At 35.4% G+C, this 19,347-nt stretch overlaps 1 protein-coding gene across 2 annotated transcripts; it reads left to right on the forward strand.

Moving 5' to 3' along the window:
- The first annotated feature begins 713 nt into the window (after positions 1 to 713).
- Positions 714 to 12,711, forward strand: pou2f3 (POU class 2 homeobox 3). 2 transcript variants are annotated; one of them, XM_057324470.1, is made up of 13 exons: positions 714 to 859; positions 1,252 to 1,308; positions 3,029 to 3,063; positions 3,688 to 3,789; positions 4,284 to 4,389; positions 4,764 to 4,852; positions 5,379 to 5,549; positions 6,605 to 6,746; positions 6,835 to 6,968; positions 9,569 to 9,733; positions 10,332 to 10,374; positions 11,153 to 11,267; positions 11,776 to 12,711. In XM_057324470.1, exons 2-13 carry the CDS (start codon positions 1,260 to 1,262, stop codon positions 11,813 to 11,815), a joined length of 1,191 nt encoding a protein of 396 aa, XP_057180453.1. In that variant the 5' UTR covers positions 714 to 859; positions 1,252 to 1,259; the 3' UTR covers positions 11,816 to 12,711. The 2 variants fall into 2 exon arrangements, with proteins under 2 accessions (XP_057180453.1, XP_057180461.1); XM_057324478.1 differs by lacking the exon at positions 714 to 859 and having other exon boundaries at positions 1,133 to 1,308.
- Positions 12,712 to 19,347: the final 6,636 nt, after the last annotated feature.

The following is a 19,347-nucleotide window of genomic DNA, read 5'->3' on the forward strand; positions in this document are numbered from 1 at the left end:
TCAACTATCTCAACACTACATTCAACACAACTAAGGTCGCTCTTTCATTCAAATTATGAGCAGTGGGGGACGTAGGCCTACAGACTAAATCTGTTTTAAAGTTTGTTTTTCAGTGATTTAACATGTCGGTGAGAGTAAACTATCAAATTGTTATTTCAATGCACAATTCTAAAAACCTTGGCAGACTTTAATGGACAGTTAATGTTTAGCTATCCGTTTACATTTTCAAAATTCCACAGAACATTAGGCTAATTTGTCAACCCATCTGTTGTGCAAATAACTGTAACGATTAGCCTACAGTGCCAGAATAACACCACTTTTTCAAGATAAGTTATGACCAATTCATCAAAAATTACATTAATCAAAAGTGCATCACATCATTTTGGGAATCAACAAAAATAACATCAGTCCTTTTCTTTTTTGTAGTGGAGGACCTTAGATATACATATAGTGCTATATCTAGTTAAAATTGGGTTTGATCATGTTCAATCAAAGATTAGGCACACTAATGTTTGCCAATACACACGCGCACACACACAGAGGTAGTGTGTCACACATGCACTTATTCTCAAGCTTTTCGGAGTTTGCCGTCTGCCTATTGTTGTTTTATGCAAAAAGTCAGACTCTGGATAGGACGCACCAAGGGCCTTATGCAAATGATATGTCTATCGGATGGTGTGGGATAGTGAAGAGGTAACTACTCTTCTGCTTACCCTACTTAGTCACTTAAATGTCCAACTTTCTCCGTACCTTTGTGCATCAGGTTTCTGAATCGATTTCTCCTTGAAGACCTGAGAAAAGCAATACAGAACAAGGGATATAACTTTGAAAGCGTATCGTTGGCCGTTTTGTCATCAAGGTAAGTGCTGATGTACTTTTAAAAGTTTGAAAATGACTGCTTTGCTTCCCAGATGCCTGTTCTCTTCTCAAGCAGTGACCGTTTTGTGGAATCATATTGTTTTGCATCGTACACTAGCTGTGCACGGCACTCTATATTGACAGATTTAAATGTTTTTGACTAGAAGAGATTAGGGTGGAGAGACAGAGTGATTGTGGTGAATGGTGAATGGGGATCCCCTTGCTCTTATGAATATTACAACGAGCCCTTTACATAAAGGAGACCATTTGAGTGTTGAACACATTAGAATAAACCTCAAGATCATTTTACTGGCTGGGCCATTCCATGAATTGCCTCAGTGTCTGCCTAAAGTTGTGATCCTGTAGGAAAATCAGCTGTATTTATCATTACAGATATTAAGATGAGCACTGAGGCTGCCGAACACACAGAATGTCAGCATGAACAAGCTGGTAAGGCGCCTTTTTACTCCGTGGAATATTTTCAAAACATATTTATTTATTGGAACTGTAAAATTATGTTTAAACAAATGTGTAGGGGAAGTTAAATGGAAATACTATGTGGATGTAAACCATGCATAATAAATGATGAGAATGTTATTTACTGATAAAGCAAGATGATGAAACAGCTCATAACTTGGGTATGTCATAATGTAACAAGGAAAAAAGTCACTGCAGATCAAATGTTTTGTTCTATACATTTCAAAAGTGGTTTGATTTGTTTTTATGTATTTAAAATGGTTTTACTGCTTTTAGACCAAAAGATGAATTTAAGAAGACTTACGCCATGCACTTTTTACTTTTTAAATTGTTATTGAACTTTTTTAGTTAAATGTATCATATGTGCTTAAACCTGAATGCTGTCTTTATGACATGGCTTCACTTTTATTTGAAATAAGGATCATGGATTTCATTAACTCCTACCGGGCTTTAGGTTGTGGTTATGACCCAAAGTTGAACTCTTTGTGCTAATAGGACTCTTAAAAGCATTTTTTCTTTACATTGAGCTTTTAATTCATTATTACTTATTTGCTATTCATTTTTAAGCCTAAATGTTTAAGACTAGAAAAGAAGTAGGAATTTATCTTCATTACACTGTTTATGGGATTGTGAGCCGAGAGGTTAGGTGTGAGATGCGTGCCGTTTGATGGATGTGAAGTCTACCAGGATGTATGTGGCGGTTTGTTTGCAGTGAAGCGCTCATAGCCTCAGGCGATACTGAATCATTTTCGAGTTACAATGGCTTTAGAACGGAACGGTCTTGCTGAAATGAGGAACCTGAGCAAAATGAGGATTCAGCGAGAGTCGTGTATTGTCACTGAACAATAAATATATGTTTCATTTGTGTTCCATCGCCTCCATCGTGGTGTCGAGTGTTTGGGTTTGGATTAGGATAAGTTGCTATCAGATGTCATGTCAGGTCATGTGATTACTACAAATATTTGGATTGTACAAAAAGTGTTGTTTGAGTGTATTAATAGTATTATCATTCTTATATTGAATCATTTTATATTGCATAAAGCATAAACAAATAGGAAATAACACCAATTTTCATCAATTTAAAGAACTCGTATACTATCTCACTGCTTAACAGATGGGCAAACACGGCACATTACATTTTTACCGTAACATTTTGGATAAAACATACAAAAGACGTATTAGCGTATATATGCATGCTTGTGTATACAATATGATAATATCGATAATAAGTGTTTGTGAGAGACAGAGAGAGATACAGAGAGTTGAAGATGCACCTGGAGGTCTGTAAGTATTCAAATGTGTAGGCCTCTAAAGGTTGCCATGGAAACCTGCTCATTTGCATGATCTGATGATTTCCATACTGGAAGTTTGGCTCAGGAGAAGGATAGATTTCCATATTGTGGGGTGACTGAATGCTGTTCTAACCACAGCCTCATAGAGCTAGATTTGAATTTCAAATTAATTGAGATTACCTGGTATTGACGACCTTAGAACCCCCAACTCGCTCTCTTTACTCGTGTAATGGAACGTTTGGGGGGTTTGTAGTATGGTATGTTTTACAAAAGGCCTTTCAATGGAAAGACAACATGGGAAATGTATTTGACAAAAACACAGTTGATCAACTTTCAGGCAGTCTGAATATCAATGCATAACATGAAGTATACTAACTGTGATTCTATTTTCCTTTTCTCAGATATCGAACAAAACGGGATTGACTTTACCCGACAAGTGAGTACAAACATTGTTTCATTCTTTAAATATCGAACATCTAACGCCGAACATGTAATGTTTTGGTATTCGGGGCACTCACTCTTATAAGGAGACCCTCGTCAAGGGTAAATAGCTTGAAAGGCTCTCATCTCATTACAGAACTTCTCTAGTGTTCCATTTCAGCCATAACCAATATGAATCATCAGATCAGCCTGTCACATAATATCGTTTTAAGGACAGCGAAACGAATCGTGCGCAGGAACTAGCTTCAGGTTTATGAGGACATTTGCATACTGTGTTGCCTACGGCAAGGGAAGGAATGTTTGTTAAAGGCCCTCTCCTACAGAACAAGTCAAGCAGCCTTACTGGTCTCTGAGTACACACAAAAAGCACACGTATGCACGCATATACAGCAACGGACGCACACCGGCAGACCAAAACACAAAGTGAACACGTTTAACAAAATATTTTTTTCTTAACATTGGGCTTTTATTTAATTACTTATTTATTCGCTATTTACCTTTAAGCCTGGATGTCTAGACTAGAAGAGAAATTGGAATTTATCTACATTACAGAAAAAGAGACTCTCTGTTCTGTTGAATAATTTCGCATTATCTAACTAAATCTTTTTTTATTCTGCAGATAAAGACAGAAAATCTGAACGATTCACCTCATTCTGGATCGTCACACAAAACATGCCATCTGACTCAGGGACCACCAGTGCCTGGTGGCCAGCTAACTGGGGTATGTTAAACATAAATATAGAGAATTTGAGGCAGCTTAGCTGACTTGGTAAATCTCATGTCAAAAACATGTGCATGTCATATTTCATCCCAATCTGAAACGGAAGGATATGAGGCATTATATATACTGTATATATAGCTGAAGCTGAACATCTTTCATGGTACAATAATAAAAACGTCAAAGGATAGTTTTGACAAAATGTCATCATTTATTCACCTTCATGCTATTCCAAACCTGTATCACTTTTTTTCTTCTGTGAAAAAACAAAAAGAGAATATTTTTAAGAATATTTGTAACCAAACAACACTGGCCTCCTTTGACTTCCATTGTATTGACATAAAGTCACTGAGACATTTCTCAAAATATTTTCTTGGGTGTAAATAAATGATGGCGTGAAATGATGATTATTAATGTATTATTCGTTTTGTTGACACAAAGTGGCAATATTAAGGATAAAACATGTACAGGTTAATAATTGGTTTTTAATTTTTTAGGAGTTGCCCTCCCTGCACCCTCTGCCCCAGCTTGTCCTGATGCCTGGGTCACATTTGTCCTCTCCGTCATCATTTCTCCTCTCTCAGGCCCAATCTGGACATCAAGGTCAGTCAATGTGCCTGACTGCTATCAATACACTTTATTTCTTAATTCTGCACTTGAAAAGGTTCTTCAGCGATGCCATAAAAGAACGATTTTTGGTTCCACAAAGAACCATTCAAGAATCTTTTTCGCCGCGGAGAAACTTTTGTAAAACAGAAAGGTTCTTTGCATGTTAAAGGTTCCTTATGGAACCGTTTAGACAAAACATTTTCTTCTATAGCATCTTGAAGCACCTTTACTTTTAAAAGTGGTGTCTGCACAAACTACAATCAGAAGTTGCCAAAGGTGATGTCCGGGTACAATATTTGCTGTATTGTACAAAATGGACAAAACACTAAACTTTTAATGTATTTATCGGACACGGCTGTTTTTTACAGCACTTCTTCAGCCCAACCTGCTTTCCTTGCCAACACAGTCACAGGCAGGACTTCTGCCACATCAGCCTGGTCTCGCACTCACTCCTCAGGTACACCAGATCCTAATGTGGGATCATTCATTTAAAGCTTGCTTTTAAAAAATTACTGGACCGGTACCATAGTTTAGTGATGCGGTCAGATGGTAATAATACTGCAGTACTGGGTTTACACTACCAGACTGGACACACTTACTCATTTTTTTCTTATTATGTATTTTTTTTACATTTTTGAATAAAATAAAACAAAAGCATTTATGCAAAAATGGAATATAAAAATGCATGTATGCATTTTGGTTGTCAAGATCACAGGAAGCATAAATTCAAGTGCACCCAACCAGTTGATTAATAGTATTCGCCATGTGACTTGGTTTGGTAATTATATCTACCATGGCTATATTTGATGTATTTTTAATAAATATAATGGTATTATCGCTGTATTGTATGTAAGAACATGTGAAAAAGAAAAGCCATTATAAAATGATAAACAAGCAAATAAGTAAACAAAAATCAAAACTAAGAAAACACATTGAGGTTATGTCTTATTGCTTAGATGCTGATACTTTATTTTTCCCACAAGGCAATGGGCAGGACAGGGCTGGCTGGCTCTATGGATGGACATCTAGACATGTCTCACTTACAGGTCCCTAAACGTGTTGGCTCACCTCAAGAGGAACCCAATGACCTGGAAGAATTGGAGCAGTTTGCTAAGGCCTTCAAACAGAGGCGCATCAAACTAGGATTTACTCAGGTAAAGGCTTTGGACAGTTTCCGCGCTGTGTATTTTGTTTTGTGTGTTTTTTTGGAATAGATTTTTTTAGCATTTTATACATTTACTTGGGGATCTTATTTATAGGCCACTTTGGAAAACGTAAACAACTCCAGAAAAACTTCCTGTTTCAGTTGTTTAACACTGCACCAATGTTTGAACCGAATACAACCAACAGAATATTTATAACCAAATCAAAATGTTTAACAAACATCTTTAAGATTTAATTATATCCGTAAGATAAAAAAATGAAACCGGAAATTCTGCTGGACCAGAGTTTACATCTTGCTCAGGAAACGGAATGAAAAACTTAGAGATTGAACTGTTTCATATGCATTTTGAAATATTCTTATTTGAACATGAATTACCCATAAACATGCATATACACTTTACAGTACACAGTTTAGCATAATTATTCTTTATTTATATTTTTGTCAACATTTTTAAATAATAGCAAACTTATACAAACTTATACAAAACCGTACAATAATACAAATGTAACTGGGATTTATGTTGTGCCTGAAAAAGTCAAACTGTTATATTTTAGCGTCATCGAAGTGGACACACTTTGCCTAAAATTTGCAATGTACTCTTGGCATTTTATTGCCAGCGTCTTCCTGAGATGCTTTTCAAACAGCATTTTAAGTTGTTAGTTTTGTTCAGTTGTTGTTATAAACCTATTCCCCCTGCATAATTTCACGTGCCTTTAAATAAAAAGGTTTTATTTATCATGAAAAACAGTTCAGTAAAGTGGCCCTAAACCTTTGAACGGTAGTTTATGAGTGTGGTTATATCTTAATAGTCTTTAGAGTCAGTATTTGTTTTGATAGTCTGTTGAGAAATCGTGACAGACATTTTGTGGTGCTGTATGTATATTTCTTTGAATGGCTGTTCAGTGAATTCAGTGAAGTTCATGCTAACTGAATTTCGTTTCCAACTGAAGATTTGAAAAGGAGCCAATTATTAGATTCTGGATTTTGCCTAACCCTGATTTGGATATTGTCCAGCATTTAACCTTATCTGTGTTGCTGTTATAGGGTGACGTGGGCCTGGCAATGGGAAAGCTTTATGGAAATGACTTCAGTCAGACTACCATCTCACGCTTTGAGGCTCTCAATTTAAGCTTCAAAAACATGTGCAAACTCAAGCCCTTGCTTGAGAAATGGCTCAGCGATGCAGGTTTGTGCTGTCGATAATCTATGGAAATCTATTTATGACCTTTGATTCATGGTTGTGACTAAAATATCTCTGTGAAATCTTTCCTCAGAGAACTCCCCATCTGACTCCATGACCAGCCCAACCACCTTACCGCCCCTTTTGGAGGGTTATGGACGAAAGAGGAAAAAGAGAACAAGCATCGAAACAAACATCAAGCTGACATTGGAGAAACGCTTTAATGATGTGAGTTTGTATTTTATACTTGTTTAATCACAGGTACTGCAGTTTTCATTTATGCATAGTAGAGACATGTATGTGAACGAGTGCTGTTTTCTTTCCTGTGTTATATTTCCAACTGAAACAGGAAGTTGGGGCGGGACATAGAGAAGGCCTACCCCTTGGTTAAAATCGTCTAAACTGTGACTTGCTACTTCATATCGCAAAGGTCGTTTTATATAGCAGTAGTTCTCAAACTGGGGCCCGTGGCCCTATGGGGGGCCCCAAGATGGATTCAGGTGGCCACAGATTTTGTGGTATTTTATGAATTATAGAAATGTATCATATATTTTATGCAATAAAACATTAGAAAAATAAGACCACCAAAAGAATTTATGTTCCAGCGTTGTTCAATTAAAATGTAATATTTAAGATTATAAGGGTCGGTTGGACCAACAAGGATTAGATTTAAATCTAGATTAAATTAAGGTTTATTTAATAATTCTGTTGCACCAAACTGTAAACCTTGTTTGAAAATAATCAGGTTTATATTTAAGATATCATTTGATCCAGGTTTTAATTTTACAGTAAATCTGGATTAAGTTTCATTCTGATGCTCCATTATTTTAAACTCTGATTTATCTCTGAATTAGGGATTAATTTTAAATTTGCTACTGAGGAGGTTTAAATAATACAAGAGCACATATCTACAATAAAATGTGCGGGAAAATGATCAGGAACAGACACATAAGCGTCATGTCACGCTTCAGTGATGTGTTTACTTTAAAAAAAAAATGGAATAATAAATAAAACACATCAGCACGAGTCAGGGCATGGTGGTTTGATAAACTGGTTGGTCGGCTGTGAAGCGTCAAGTTCAAGATGCGCTGCTTTCTTATCCAGTGCATACAAGCACAACGTCTGTGATTAAACGGAAAAGACCGACATCCTGAGAAGAGTAGTTATTTTAGCGGTACCAGTGACCAGGGACACCGGCAGTGTTGGGAGTAACGCATTACAAAAGTAACGACATTACAGTAATGTATTCGTTTTTGCTGTAATATATAATAGTAATCAGTAATATAACGAATTACTAATACAATTTGGGTAATATTATACCCGTTACAATCTCAGTAACGCGCGTTACAACAACGAATTTTCCCCCTGAAATTCTTGTTTATCATTTACCAACACATTCCATTCCCAGAAAAAACTAACCTGTGATTAAAATATTATGATTGTAATACTATTTCCTGTTACTGAAATCCGATGGTTGAAATGAATGCAACGGATTCTAAAAAAGAATAGAAACAAAACGAAAGTAGAAAGAGGTTCTGCGTTTTACCCTGTCATTTGGATATAGGTTGCATTATAGTGGGCTCTACCTCTACCATAATTCACTAGATGGTCGTTTGTCTACTTTTGCGATTCTGACAGCGATCGTTCGTTCAATTGTGCCATGAGCCTTCTCTGTGCCTCTTATATTTGAGGCTCCATATATGAAGAGTTTGTTTCCAAAATGAGATAACTCCGTTTTTAATTTTTTTCAAAAATCATGTTTTTTGATTGTGCATTCCAATTAATATCAATCAAACTGCAGTTGGTTTTGTTTTAATTTAAGCCATAATAACTAAAAAATACAGCTAACTAACACAATAAAACACAATAAAAACATGATAACATAATAAAAAACATGATTAAAAAACGGAGTTGTCTCATTTTGGAAACAAACTCTTCATATATTTCACTCGAGTATTTAAACGCGTTTGAAAACGCCGACTGTGGGCGCTCGACAACGACAGAGGTCCAACCGCTCGTGATTCCCGTACTGCGCTCTTCTCTCTTATGTTTGCTCCAGTCTTGAGCTGCAGGATAATGATGCGGCTCAACTGTCATGTTTGTACACTGTCATATCCCTCAAGGCTTGTGAAATGTGTTTATGGATGATCAGCCTGATCAACGAATTATCCAGAGAGAGGTTTTAAATAGCAAAATTACGTTTCTTTTACATGCACGAGCTGTTTATTTCCTTTTTACACGACAGTGCAACACTGTTGCTGTTTAGTTACACCGACAAATCCATCACGGCGGACAATATTAATCGCATATGACGGTTTAAATACAGGTTAAAGTTTTAATCCACGATTTGTTCATCTCTGTTTAAAATTAAGCGGTGCAACGCAATTTGAATTAAAATAAAACTAGGATCAACAAACCCTAGATTAGTTCTAAACTCTACACAGCAAAATCGCCAGTGTTAAAAAAGGTCAAATTAACACTCACAGTGTTTGTATAATCCACACTTTGAGAGTGTTAATTTGACCTTTTTTAACACTGGCGATTTTACTGTTACTTTAATCCTTGTTGGTGCAACCCACCCTAATCTATTTATTAAGGGGGCTGCAAAGCCATGCACACTACACAAAGGGGCCTTACAACAAAAAAGAGAACCACTGTTTTAGAGACACCGAAAGACATTGTCATTTTAGAGAGCATTTTGTTGGGAAACAACTTTAAATACACCCATGAGTGTTTTTCTGCTATGTTAATTTAGGTTGTAAATTAGTTTTATAGTGGTGCCCCCTTTAGGCCATATGACACATGTGCACACTTTCTACCATGAACAGAACCCAAAACCAAACTCTGAAGAGATCACACTCATCTCAGAGCAGCTATCCATGGAGAAGGAAGTGGTGCGGGTGTGGTTCTGTAACCGGCGGCAGAAAGAGAAGAGAATATACTGCCCGTTATCCACCTCACCCATAAAATCTCATAACTATAACCCACGTCTGGTGAGCTTGTCTGTCTGTCTGTCTGATTCCTTTACTCGTCTAATACTTACATGCAGTCAACCCTTTTCACATAATTTGACCCTTCTAAATGCTAAACATGATGCATATAATGCATGCAAAATATGTATTTACTAACCCTGACATATCTATCATTTCTACTAATATCCTCAGAATGGATCTTGTTTCAAACATAGGCTATTTTTGAGGTCAGCTACTGTTTGTTCAGAATAACGATTCGAGATTTAAATATAGAAGTATTATTATTTTTAATTATTATTATGGAAACGATCTCTTTTAATACATTTTTCATTCTTTGATTTACATCTTAACAGATCAAGAATTCATATATAATCCAAAAGATTTTTAAATAATGAATAGGCTATTAATATAATATAATTAAAACATTTATTCTAAATACATTTTTTGTTTAAAATGTTTTACCTATTCGTGATTTTTTACTTCGTGATACATGATTTTACTTCTCCATGTTTGTAACTTTTTTATCGTCTGTGATTTAAGGTTTTGGGTGTGGAGGGATGTTTGGGGTTTTCTCTGAAAAGATTCTTTCACCACTAATTTGGTTAATTTCCCTTTTCAGCCTTCAACTTCCCGATCATTCAGTCCACTTGCCTCTGGGGGTAGTAAGTATTAAGCTTTAAGATAAACTATTGCCAATTTAGGAATAATTTGTATAGCGTTTAAATTAGGGCTGTCACGATTATTAAATAATCGTCTCATCGCGATTGTTTGACCCCATCGGGATGGTTTCAGATCATCGCAATTATTGCACATCTCTATAGAAGACACTAGGGGGAGCTGTAGTGCATCTGCATATTGCATATTTTATTGTATATATTGTAACTAAAGCATGGTAATACTTGTAAAATGTACCACCACAACACAATCACTTAAAAAAACTAAAGCATATATCATAAAAAATAACCTGCAGTACAGTTTAATATTATTTCAGTGTGAAAACCAGTCTACCAAAATCTCATTAACATAGAAGTAAACTTTTATTGTAGTCTTGCAAGTGAGAAAAAAACAGACTAGAAGCTTTTCTATGACTGATAGCATTTTAAAGGTGGCTTCTATTCACTCCTGATAAATTTACTTAATTTACAAGTATTTGGCGGTTGTATTATTGACAGGTAAAAGCCTAAACCTTAAGTATGATAACCCAATCTTTTCCTATGTATTTCCAAGAAAAAGAACATAGTCTTGTATTCAGAACAATATGGTCGTTTCAAAGCTGAATAAAAAATGTATGAGAATTAAAAGTCAAAGCTCAAAAACAGACAATTAATCATCATAATCGCCATGATTTATTAGACAATTAATCGTCAGCCAAATTTCATAATCGTGACAGCCCTAGTTTAAATAGCAACATTTTATTAAGGTCATCCTTTTTTTCTACAGTGTCGTCAAGCTCCTCCCCCAGCAGCCCAAGTCGAGGCTCCTCCCCCAGCACTCTGACCACTTCATCCAGTCCACTGACATCACAAGGGGTCAACCAGTCGTTCAACTCCCCAGGGTAAAAAACTGTCCCCAGTTTAGCACATTTATTTGCATAGCCCTTTCGCCTCTTAAGTTATACATATCTGGTATTATTTATGCAAATATAATAAGAGATAAAATGACATTTTTATTTACTACAAGCCTTTATTAAGGCACCTCAGTTAAGTTATTTTGTAAATATCTGTAATGGGAAACAGTTTTATCAGGGCAGTCCTTAAATCTTTATTTTTACAGCACAACAGATTCTGCAGTGTTTGCAAATGTTTGCACTCAACTGTATCTCAGATATATAGAGATATACATCTATTTTAAAGCAATCGTTCACACAAAAGTGAAAAACATAATTTTCTTGTTGAACACAGGGTCCACAATGCTTGATAGGCACTGGTCACCATTGACTTTCATTGTATGAAATATAGCAACCTGGACATATTCGTAGATCATTTCTTTTGTGTTCCACGGGGAACAACGTGAGTTTAGAGTGCCAATAAAAGTCGCATTTAAATGATTTTTTTCTTCCTTAGATCTTGGTATCGCTGGAACACCGCATCATACCACCACTGAGACCCTCTGATGAGCTACACACATCCCGAGGCAACTTCAGAACTTACCAAACCAGAGAGTTCTCTGTGAAAGAAGGGAATATTTTTGTAAATGTTTACAACCTGCACTGGAGGCAGAATGCAGAGACCCACTTCTGTTTCTCAAGGTCTAAAGTTCAAATGGCTTGTGAATAAAGCTTCATTGCTAACTGCATGGCAAACCACATTAATGTGCAATGGCACATTGTTTTTAAGATATGCAATCTTACAACAAAAATGACAGTTTTTTATGCATTTTAGCAGCAAGAAAGTGTAAAACCCTATGTGACTCTGCGAAAAACTATTTGCCGATTTTTTTGGTCATGAAGGTTCAGCTCCGGCAATTTGCATCGATGATGTGTAAAACTGCACACAAAACCAAAAACATCTTTTTAAAGACCATTGTGTACATTGTTTACATATCGCTTTATTAGAAACATTTGTCACAGTTATTTTCATTCAAGTGTAACGCGACAACTTTACGTTGAAGGTGTACATTGACAATTTTAGATGCATGCAGCAATGTTATTGACAGACATTGGCCCTGGTTTAGGTCAAGAGTCAAACAGCTGCTTCTAATGTGTGCAGTAACTTTTAGGCAACACGTAGGGGGCCTTGTTTGGTAAATATATACACAGCAATAGTTTACAATTCTTAATATATTTTCAGCATGCACCTAGTTTTGTGTTTTTCACTATTGACATTTCACACTGTTTTTATGTTACGTTGTCCAAAGCATTTGAAGTTTTTGAGTTTGAAGTTTTTTTGCCTTTACGTATGATTAATGTTATACATTGTTTGTTTTCCTTTGCTTTTTTATGTGAATAACACTTGTATATTTCACTGTTTGAATTTGATTAAAATTGAGCACTTATGCTTGCCACTTTGTATTACTATTCGACCACAGTGCCTTTCAGAAGTGGTGTTTAGTGTATACAGTACCTTACTGTACTGCTTATGTGGTTTGTGCAGGTCTTTTGCCCTTTAAATAATCGGTCCCATTGGGTGTCCCGTAAAGATAACACAATTAAGAACAATACACTCTATGCACAGAACGTTTCCGCATTTTGTCTTAGCCAGCTCAGTTACATCATGGCGTACGTTGTGTCCATAGGAAACAATGACTACGGTCAATGACGTGAGTCAAAATATCCAAACAATACGGGGCGGTTTGCCTAGTCCCAGACTAACTTAAATGTTAGAGGTGTCTTGATCGACAACAACTTACACTGACATATCTTAAATTACATCAGTGCGATTGTTTTGTCTTAAGATGCAGACAAGTGAGGTTTTCTTTGTAACGTTTTTTTTTTTGTAAAGTATGTTTTAAAAACGACTTAAATCCTAATTTAACAAAGGCCTAGTCCTGGTTTAAGATAATCCCTGTCCGGGAAACCACCCCTACATCATACATCAACAACCAAAAAGCGGAAAGCCTTCAAGCTACATGTATCAAGGTACATCCACAAATGTGAAAAAAGTTTGAACTTTGTGACAAAAATGTGCAACCTTGCAATATGTGTGAAGGAAAAAAGCCTCATCCCAACTGTGAAAATGGTGAAATGGCGACAAAGGATTATGGTTTATGGTGTTTTGCCATGAGTTTATGCAGGGGCGCAACTGCACATTTTCTGAGGGGTATGCGAGATCAGTATTGGCGCCAGCCCCCCCCCCCCCATCGGCCACCCCAATATAGAAAACACACAACAAATAAAAAATCCGCAGACAAGTTGTATATTACCTTTGGAGTCATTCTATTTTACATCATGTGAAGGTGACAATCAGATTTGCATCTATAACAGAAGCATAAAGGTTTCCTTTTACAGAAACACTTTTCCAACTGCTTCACAGTGTAACAGATACACAATTCTGAAAAGATAAATAACAATCTGAAAAATAATGAAACAAAGGAGCAAAAAGTAGTAAAAGTACATAAAGTTTATGTTCAGACATACACAATAAATTAGGGCAGAAACTAACGATTATTTTAATAACCGTATAATTGGACAGAGGTGTAAAGAGTACCTGAAAACCATACTTAAGTAAAAGTACAGATACCTTGCAGTGAAAATTACTCCATTACAAGTTACAAGTCACCAATTCCAAAACGACTTCAGTAAAAGTCTTCGAGTATCTGATTTTAACAGTACTTGAGTATTTTACTCATACTGAATGTAGGCTCAAAGCAGCACTAGTCCTCAACACTTAAGAGACTTGTCAGTGAAAAACAAGAAACAGTCGATTCGTGAGGAGAGCAATCGCATTTATTTTCTTAAATCATAATAAGACTGAACACCTCAAAATTGCAACAAATCATGGTCGACACCATAACCTACATCTATTACAAACACCCAAGTCTCATTTAAGCTCAAGTGCTCATAAGTAAGCCAACATTCTTCAAAAAGGTCTCTTCAATATAACGGATAAATAAAATAATGTTAGGTAAAATTAAAAAGTCAAAGCCAGCGATTGTCAACTACCTGATAATGCACTCGTATTCACATAAAGAAGTAAGGGCAAAATTCACAAGAAGTACCTTCAATGCCCTTTAAATGGCAATATTAATTCTTCTGTAGCAAAAATAAACTGCTGCAAAAAAAAGATAGGTGCCATGCAAAATGTAATGTGTAATTGCATTAGTCATTACAAATGTAGTGGAGTAAAGAGTACATATACTTGTTCAAAAATGTAGTCAAGTAGAGAGTAAAAGTTGCTAATATCTTTAATACTCAGTACAACTACAAAGTAGCCAAAAAGATACTTAAGTACAGTAACTAATTACATTTACTCCAATACTTTACACCACTGTAATTGGACGATTGTTTTTTTGATTAATCGGATAACAGGCTAAACCATTTTTAATTTTATCTTTTGCTTATAATAACTAAATAAAACCCCAAATAAGGCTATTTATTGTATTCTTTGAAAAGTGAGTTTCACTTAAGTAGTCTAGAATTTTGACATTTAAAACCTTTAACAAAAAAGCTTGTCAAGTTTTAAACAATAAAACTTCTTTAAATATCCCAAATATAAGTAACAATCGAGTTGTAGCCCATTAGAGATGTGCTGATGAGGAAATAAACTTATTTTGATCTTTAAAGTTATACATTTAGATGATTCCCTTTCCTTCAACAAAAAGTATTACTGTATTAACATTATTTATTATTATCAGAATAAAACGAATAAGACGTATCACATGATATACTCGCATTGTATAACGCAAATATACAAACGGTCTTTGTTTTTAAACATAGGCCTACTTTAAAACGAATGCTTAGTTTGTGGTTCATTAATATTTAATAAAAACACAACAATAAAATAGCCTATGTTAAACATACCTTTACTGTGCATTTATAATTAAAATGTTATTGAAAAAACGACATAAGATGGATAACAGATATTATAACGCAAATAAATAAAAAATCTTTGGATTTTCCCCTTGCTTTAAGCATTTTTAGTTTGTGGTTCACATTTTATGAAAACATCATTAAAGTAAAACAAAGACAAACTCACTTACATTGAACGCTCAAATTATTTTTTATTAACACACGTTCTTTTTTGCGCTCTTGTCTCTGTCATCCTGTCAATCATTGCGCTGTTTCAGTGTCCACACGCAATATCTCCGGTGCTCTGTGCTGCGCGCTGTTTGCAGAAGATGCAACTGCTCGCGTTATGTGAAGGACACGGACCGGATGTTCAAACTACACAGCTCGCGTTGTCATATGGGGGAAAACGCGTCCGACGATTAATGAAGAACCCGATAATGCGTGATAGTGGGAGACTTAACAGCTTTAACAACCGTCTCAGACTCTCCCGAATGTAATTATAAAGCTCCTTCATCATAGATTTATTTTATAAGCGCCAAAGATGTAGGCCTAGATGTGACCTGATATTGTATTATAATATGAACTACCTCTCAGGCAACGTTAAATAACTTTTTTTTACTTGTCAATTTACTTTTCATTTTCATGTTCTGTTCTGCGCTTTGGGAAATTTCTTTGCTCGATCCATTTGGTCATTTGACTGTCAAAGAGTGATTGGTTGACATAATAACTTGATTAAATGAATTATATATTTATTGAACTCGTTTAAAATGCTAGACAAAAGTGAAACTAAAACGTTTTAGATAATGACTTTTTCGTTATATTTTATAACGTTTTATTTCAAAAAACGTTACGTAATATTTTGGCACAATGGCGCCCCCACTTGTGCGGCGCCCCTATGCACCGCATATACTGCATACTAGGGTTGTCACGGTACCATAAACATGTCTTACGATACTATACCAGCTGAAGTATCTCGATACCAAGTAGTATCACGATGCTGTGCCATATAATTCAAATCTATACACAAAAACACAGATTTAGATTAAACATTTGTATTTACTATAGTAAACTGTATTATACTTTGCACTAGAATATGTTGTTGTATTAACTGTAGTAACTGGATAAATTGTAGCAAATACATTTACATTTAGTCATTTGTAAATACTATAAATACTGTAGTATACTTAAATATTTACTATGATAAGACTCAAAAACACTAGTATCTATGAGTTTTAGTAGTTTACTGTAGTAAATACTAAAGTACACTAGATCATTTTTCACGTAGGAACTAATTCAAATGTTGGACAAATTGAATTGATACAGCAGTCTTTATAAAGGGAAATATTAGGCTTACTTTCAATGCAGAACTAAAACGGCCAGTAGGTGGCGTCAATTTCCCACTGAGTTAGTGAATCATTTAACCAACTCGTTCAAATCGCCAATTTGAATCATTAACTCGTCCGAGACATTCAAAACACACATTCATTTTGGAGATAAACACCGCAAAAAGGCAGATGTAAGTGTTCAAAAAAATATTAATGCGCATATGCAACATTAACTACGGTACTACGATACTACCGTTTCAAAAATAGAGAGGCATCGCGGGTATTTTGAAGCTTTAGCATCGGGATGCTACCGTAGCACCGGTACACCGTGCAACCCTACTGCATACCCCATTTATGTATGAAAACATTTTACAGGGGATCGTCGTGGGCTGCATTCTGTGACCTCAAGATTTCAAGAGGTCGGGTGATGCGTCTGAAGCGGTGATTGTCAATCCTGTCCTGCAGCGCCCCCTTCAGCACTGCACATTTTGAATGACTCCCTCACCTCGGAATCAGGTGTGTTTAGGTGAGGGAAAGATCTAAAAGAAGAGGGCGCTCCAGGACGAGGTTGAGAAACACTGTGCCAAAGAGTCGAAAAAAATTCGAGGTCAAAATATTAACCTTAAGTATGGAAGCCCAATTCTGCCACGTGATAAAAAAATCAGGCTCTAAAAAGTCATAATTATGAGATACAAAATCGAAATTATGAGATAAAAAGTCAAAATTATGAGATAAAAAGTCAAAATTATGAGATAAAAAGTCATAATTATGAGATAAAAAGTCAAAATAATGAGATAAAAAGACATAATTATGAGATAAAAAGTCATAATTATGAGATAAAAAGTCAAAAGTATGAGATAAAAAGTCAAAATTATGAGATAAAAAGTCAAAATTATGATTTAACGTGCACATGCGCAGTGCAGCCAGGACACCGCACGCTGGTGACATCCGCTGGTTAGAATGGTGTAAATGCAACTCAGTGGTTTTACAAACCAATTGCGATTGGTTATATATATATTTTAGTTATTTGTTTTCAGTTTTCAGTATTTTTTTAAGCTTCCAGTGCAGACATCCAAATGCATCAGCAGACACATAATAATAAAACAGAGTACAAAATATATAAAAACATAAATAAAATACAACTGTAAATAGACAGTTGTACAGAAGTAATATACTGTATGTAAAATAGATTGGAAATTTGCGAATATTCAAATTTATTAAAAGCAATATGTCCAGATGCTCTAGTACTCCTTCTGAAGCACCGGCCAGAGGGCAACAGTTCAAAGATGTTGTGTCCAGGGTGTATCAAGTCTGTAATGATTGCACTTTACAAGAGTGGGAAAGAAAGCACCAATGATCTTTTCAGCAATCTGGACTATCCGTTCTTGTCCACTTGTGATCAACTGAGTAGCCGAGGCAAACCTGACAGGGATTAAAGCACACAGAACAACCTTTGTTGGGCCCTATGTGGGTCTCCCACTTCAGGTCCTTTGAGATGGTGGAGCCCAGGAACCTGAAGGACTCCACAGCCAAACAATTACAAAATATTGTGTGTTTTGGGCCACATTCAATGTACAATGTATATGGAATCCTTTCAACAAAAGATCTATGAGCTACTGAAAAGTATTTCACTGGTTCCTATCTACCAGATAACATGCCTGCTGAAGCCAACAAACTACCAGTAAAAACCCAGAGAGGTTTCTATTGTGAAACATGCAGTAGTAGTAATATCATAGATTTGTGAAGCCATCTCTTAAATGCATAATTTTTGATGTATGATTTTGGAGGGCAAAAAATACACTGCTGTTTAAAAGTTCTAAAACACTTGAATGTTTGACTGAAATGTTTCTCATGGTCTTAAAATCTTTTAATCTGAAGATGTATGTTTAAATGTTTGAAATGACTTTAGTAGACAAAAATATAATCGTGGCAACATATTAATTTATTTTATTAGACGACAAAAATTGAGGACCAAATAAAAAAAGCAGCCAAGAAATGAATAGATGAAATTTCTGCCAATACTATTGAAAAATCTTCCTACAAGGTGAAATTTCAAGAAGCTGCTCGATCATGCCAAGAGTACAATTTTGGAAAGGGTGGCTACTTTGAATATGCTACATATATTCTTTAGTCCTGCATATAGTTTTGATTTATTCTGGATGCTTTTAAACATAATTCCTAGATAAAGTTATGATGAGTACTATAATTCTAAAATGTGGCCTGTCAATTTGTAGTATTTTAGTAATTTTTCTGATTGATGAGGCTTCTAAAATGGGACTTCGGATCAGTTCAAAACAAATGAATCAAGTTGCTTGTTTCAGCCTAATTAAATAAAATAAAAAATGTACAATTATTTATATTTACACCGTATTAAGCAACGGATGTCGCAAGCGTGCAGTGTCTTGCGTGCACTGCGCATGTTAAATCATAATTTCAATTTTTTATGTCATAATTACGATTTTCAATCTCATAATTTCGTTTTTTTAATCCCATAATTATAATTTTCAATAATTTTCTCATAATTATGACTTTTTATCTCATAATTTCGATTTTTTTATCTCATAATTTTGACTTTTTATCTCATAATTTTTACTTTTTATCTCATAATTATGACTTTTTATCTCCTAATTTTGACTTTTTATCTCATAATTTCGATTTTGTATCTCATAATTATGACTTTTTAGAGCCTGATTTTTTTTATCACGTGGCGGAATTGGGCTTCCATACTTAAGCCACATGAGATGCTGAGGCATGACTTGAAAAGTGCTGTGCTGTCAAAACAACCCAGAGGTGTTATTGCATTGAGAGGAACGAAACAACAACAATGTCCCTGTCTTTTATGTGCAGCTACTGGTGAAAAGTAT

The sequence above is a fragment of the Triplophysa rosa genome, linkage group LG2, assembly GCF_024868665.1.
Source record: "Triplophysa rosa linkage group LG2, Trosa_1v2, whole genome shotgun sequence".
Lineage (NCBI taxonomy): Eukaryota > Metazoa > Chordata > Actinopteri > Cypriniformes > Nemacheilidae > Triplophysa > Triplophysa rosa.

Coding starts and splice junctions, on each gene's coding strand:
- pou2f3 (XM_057324470.1), top strand. CDS start 1,260: ATGAGCACTGAGGCTGCCGAACACACAGAATGTCAGCATGAACAAGCT. Junction 1,309..3,028: donor ATGTCAGCATGAACAAGCTG/GTAAGGCGCCTT, acceptor TCCTTTTCTCAG/ATATCGAACAAAACGGGATT. Junction 10,375..11,152: donor TCCACTTGCCTCTGGGGGTA/GTAAGTATTAAG, acceptor TTTTTTCTACAG/TGTCGTCAAGCTCCTCCCCC.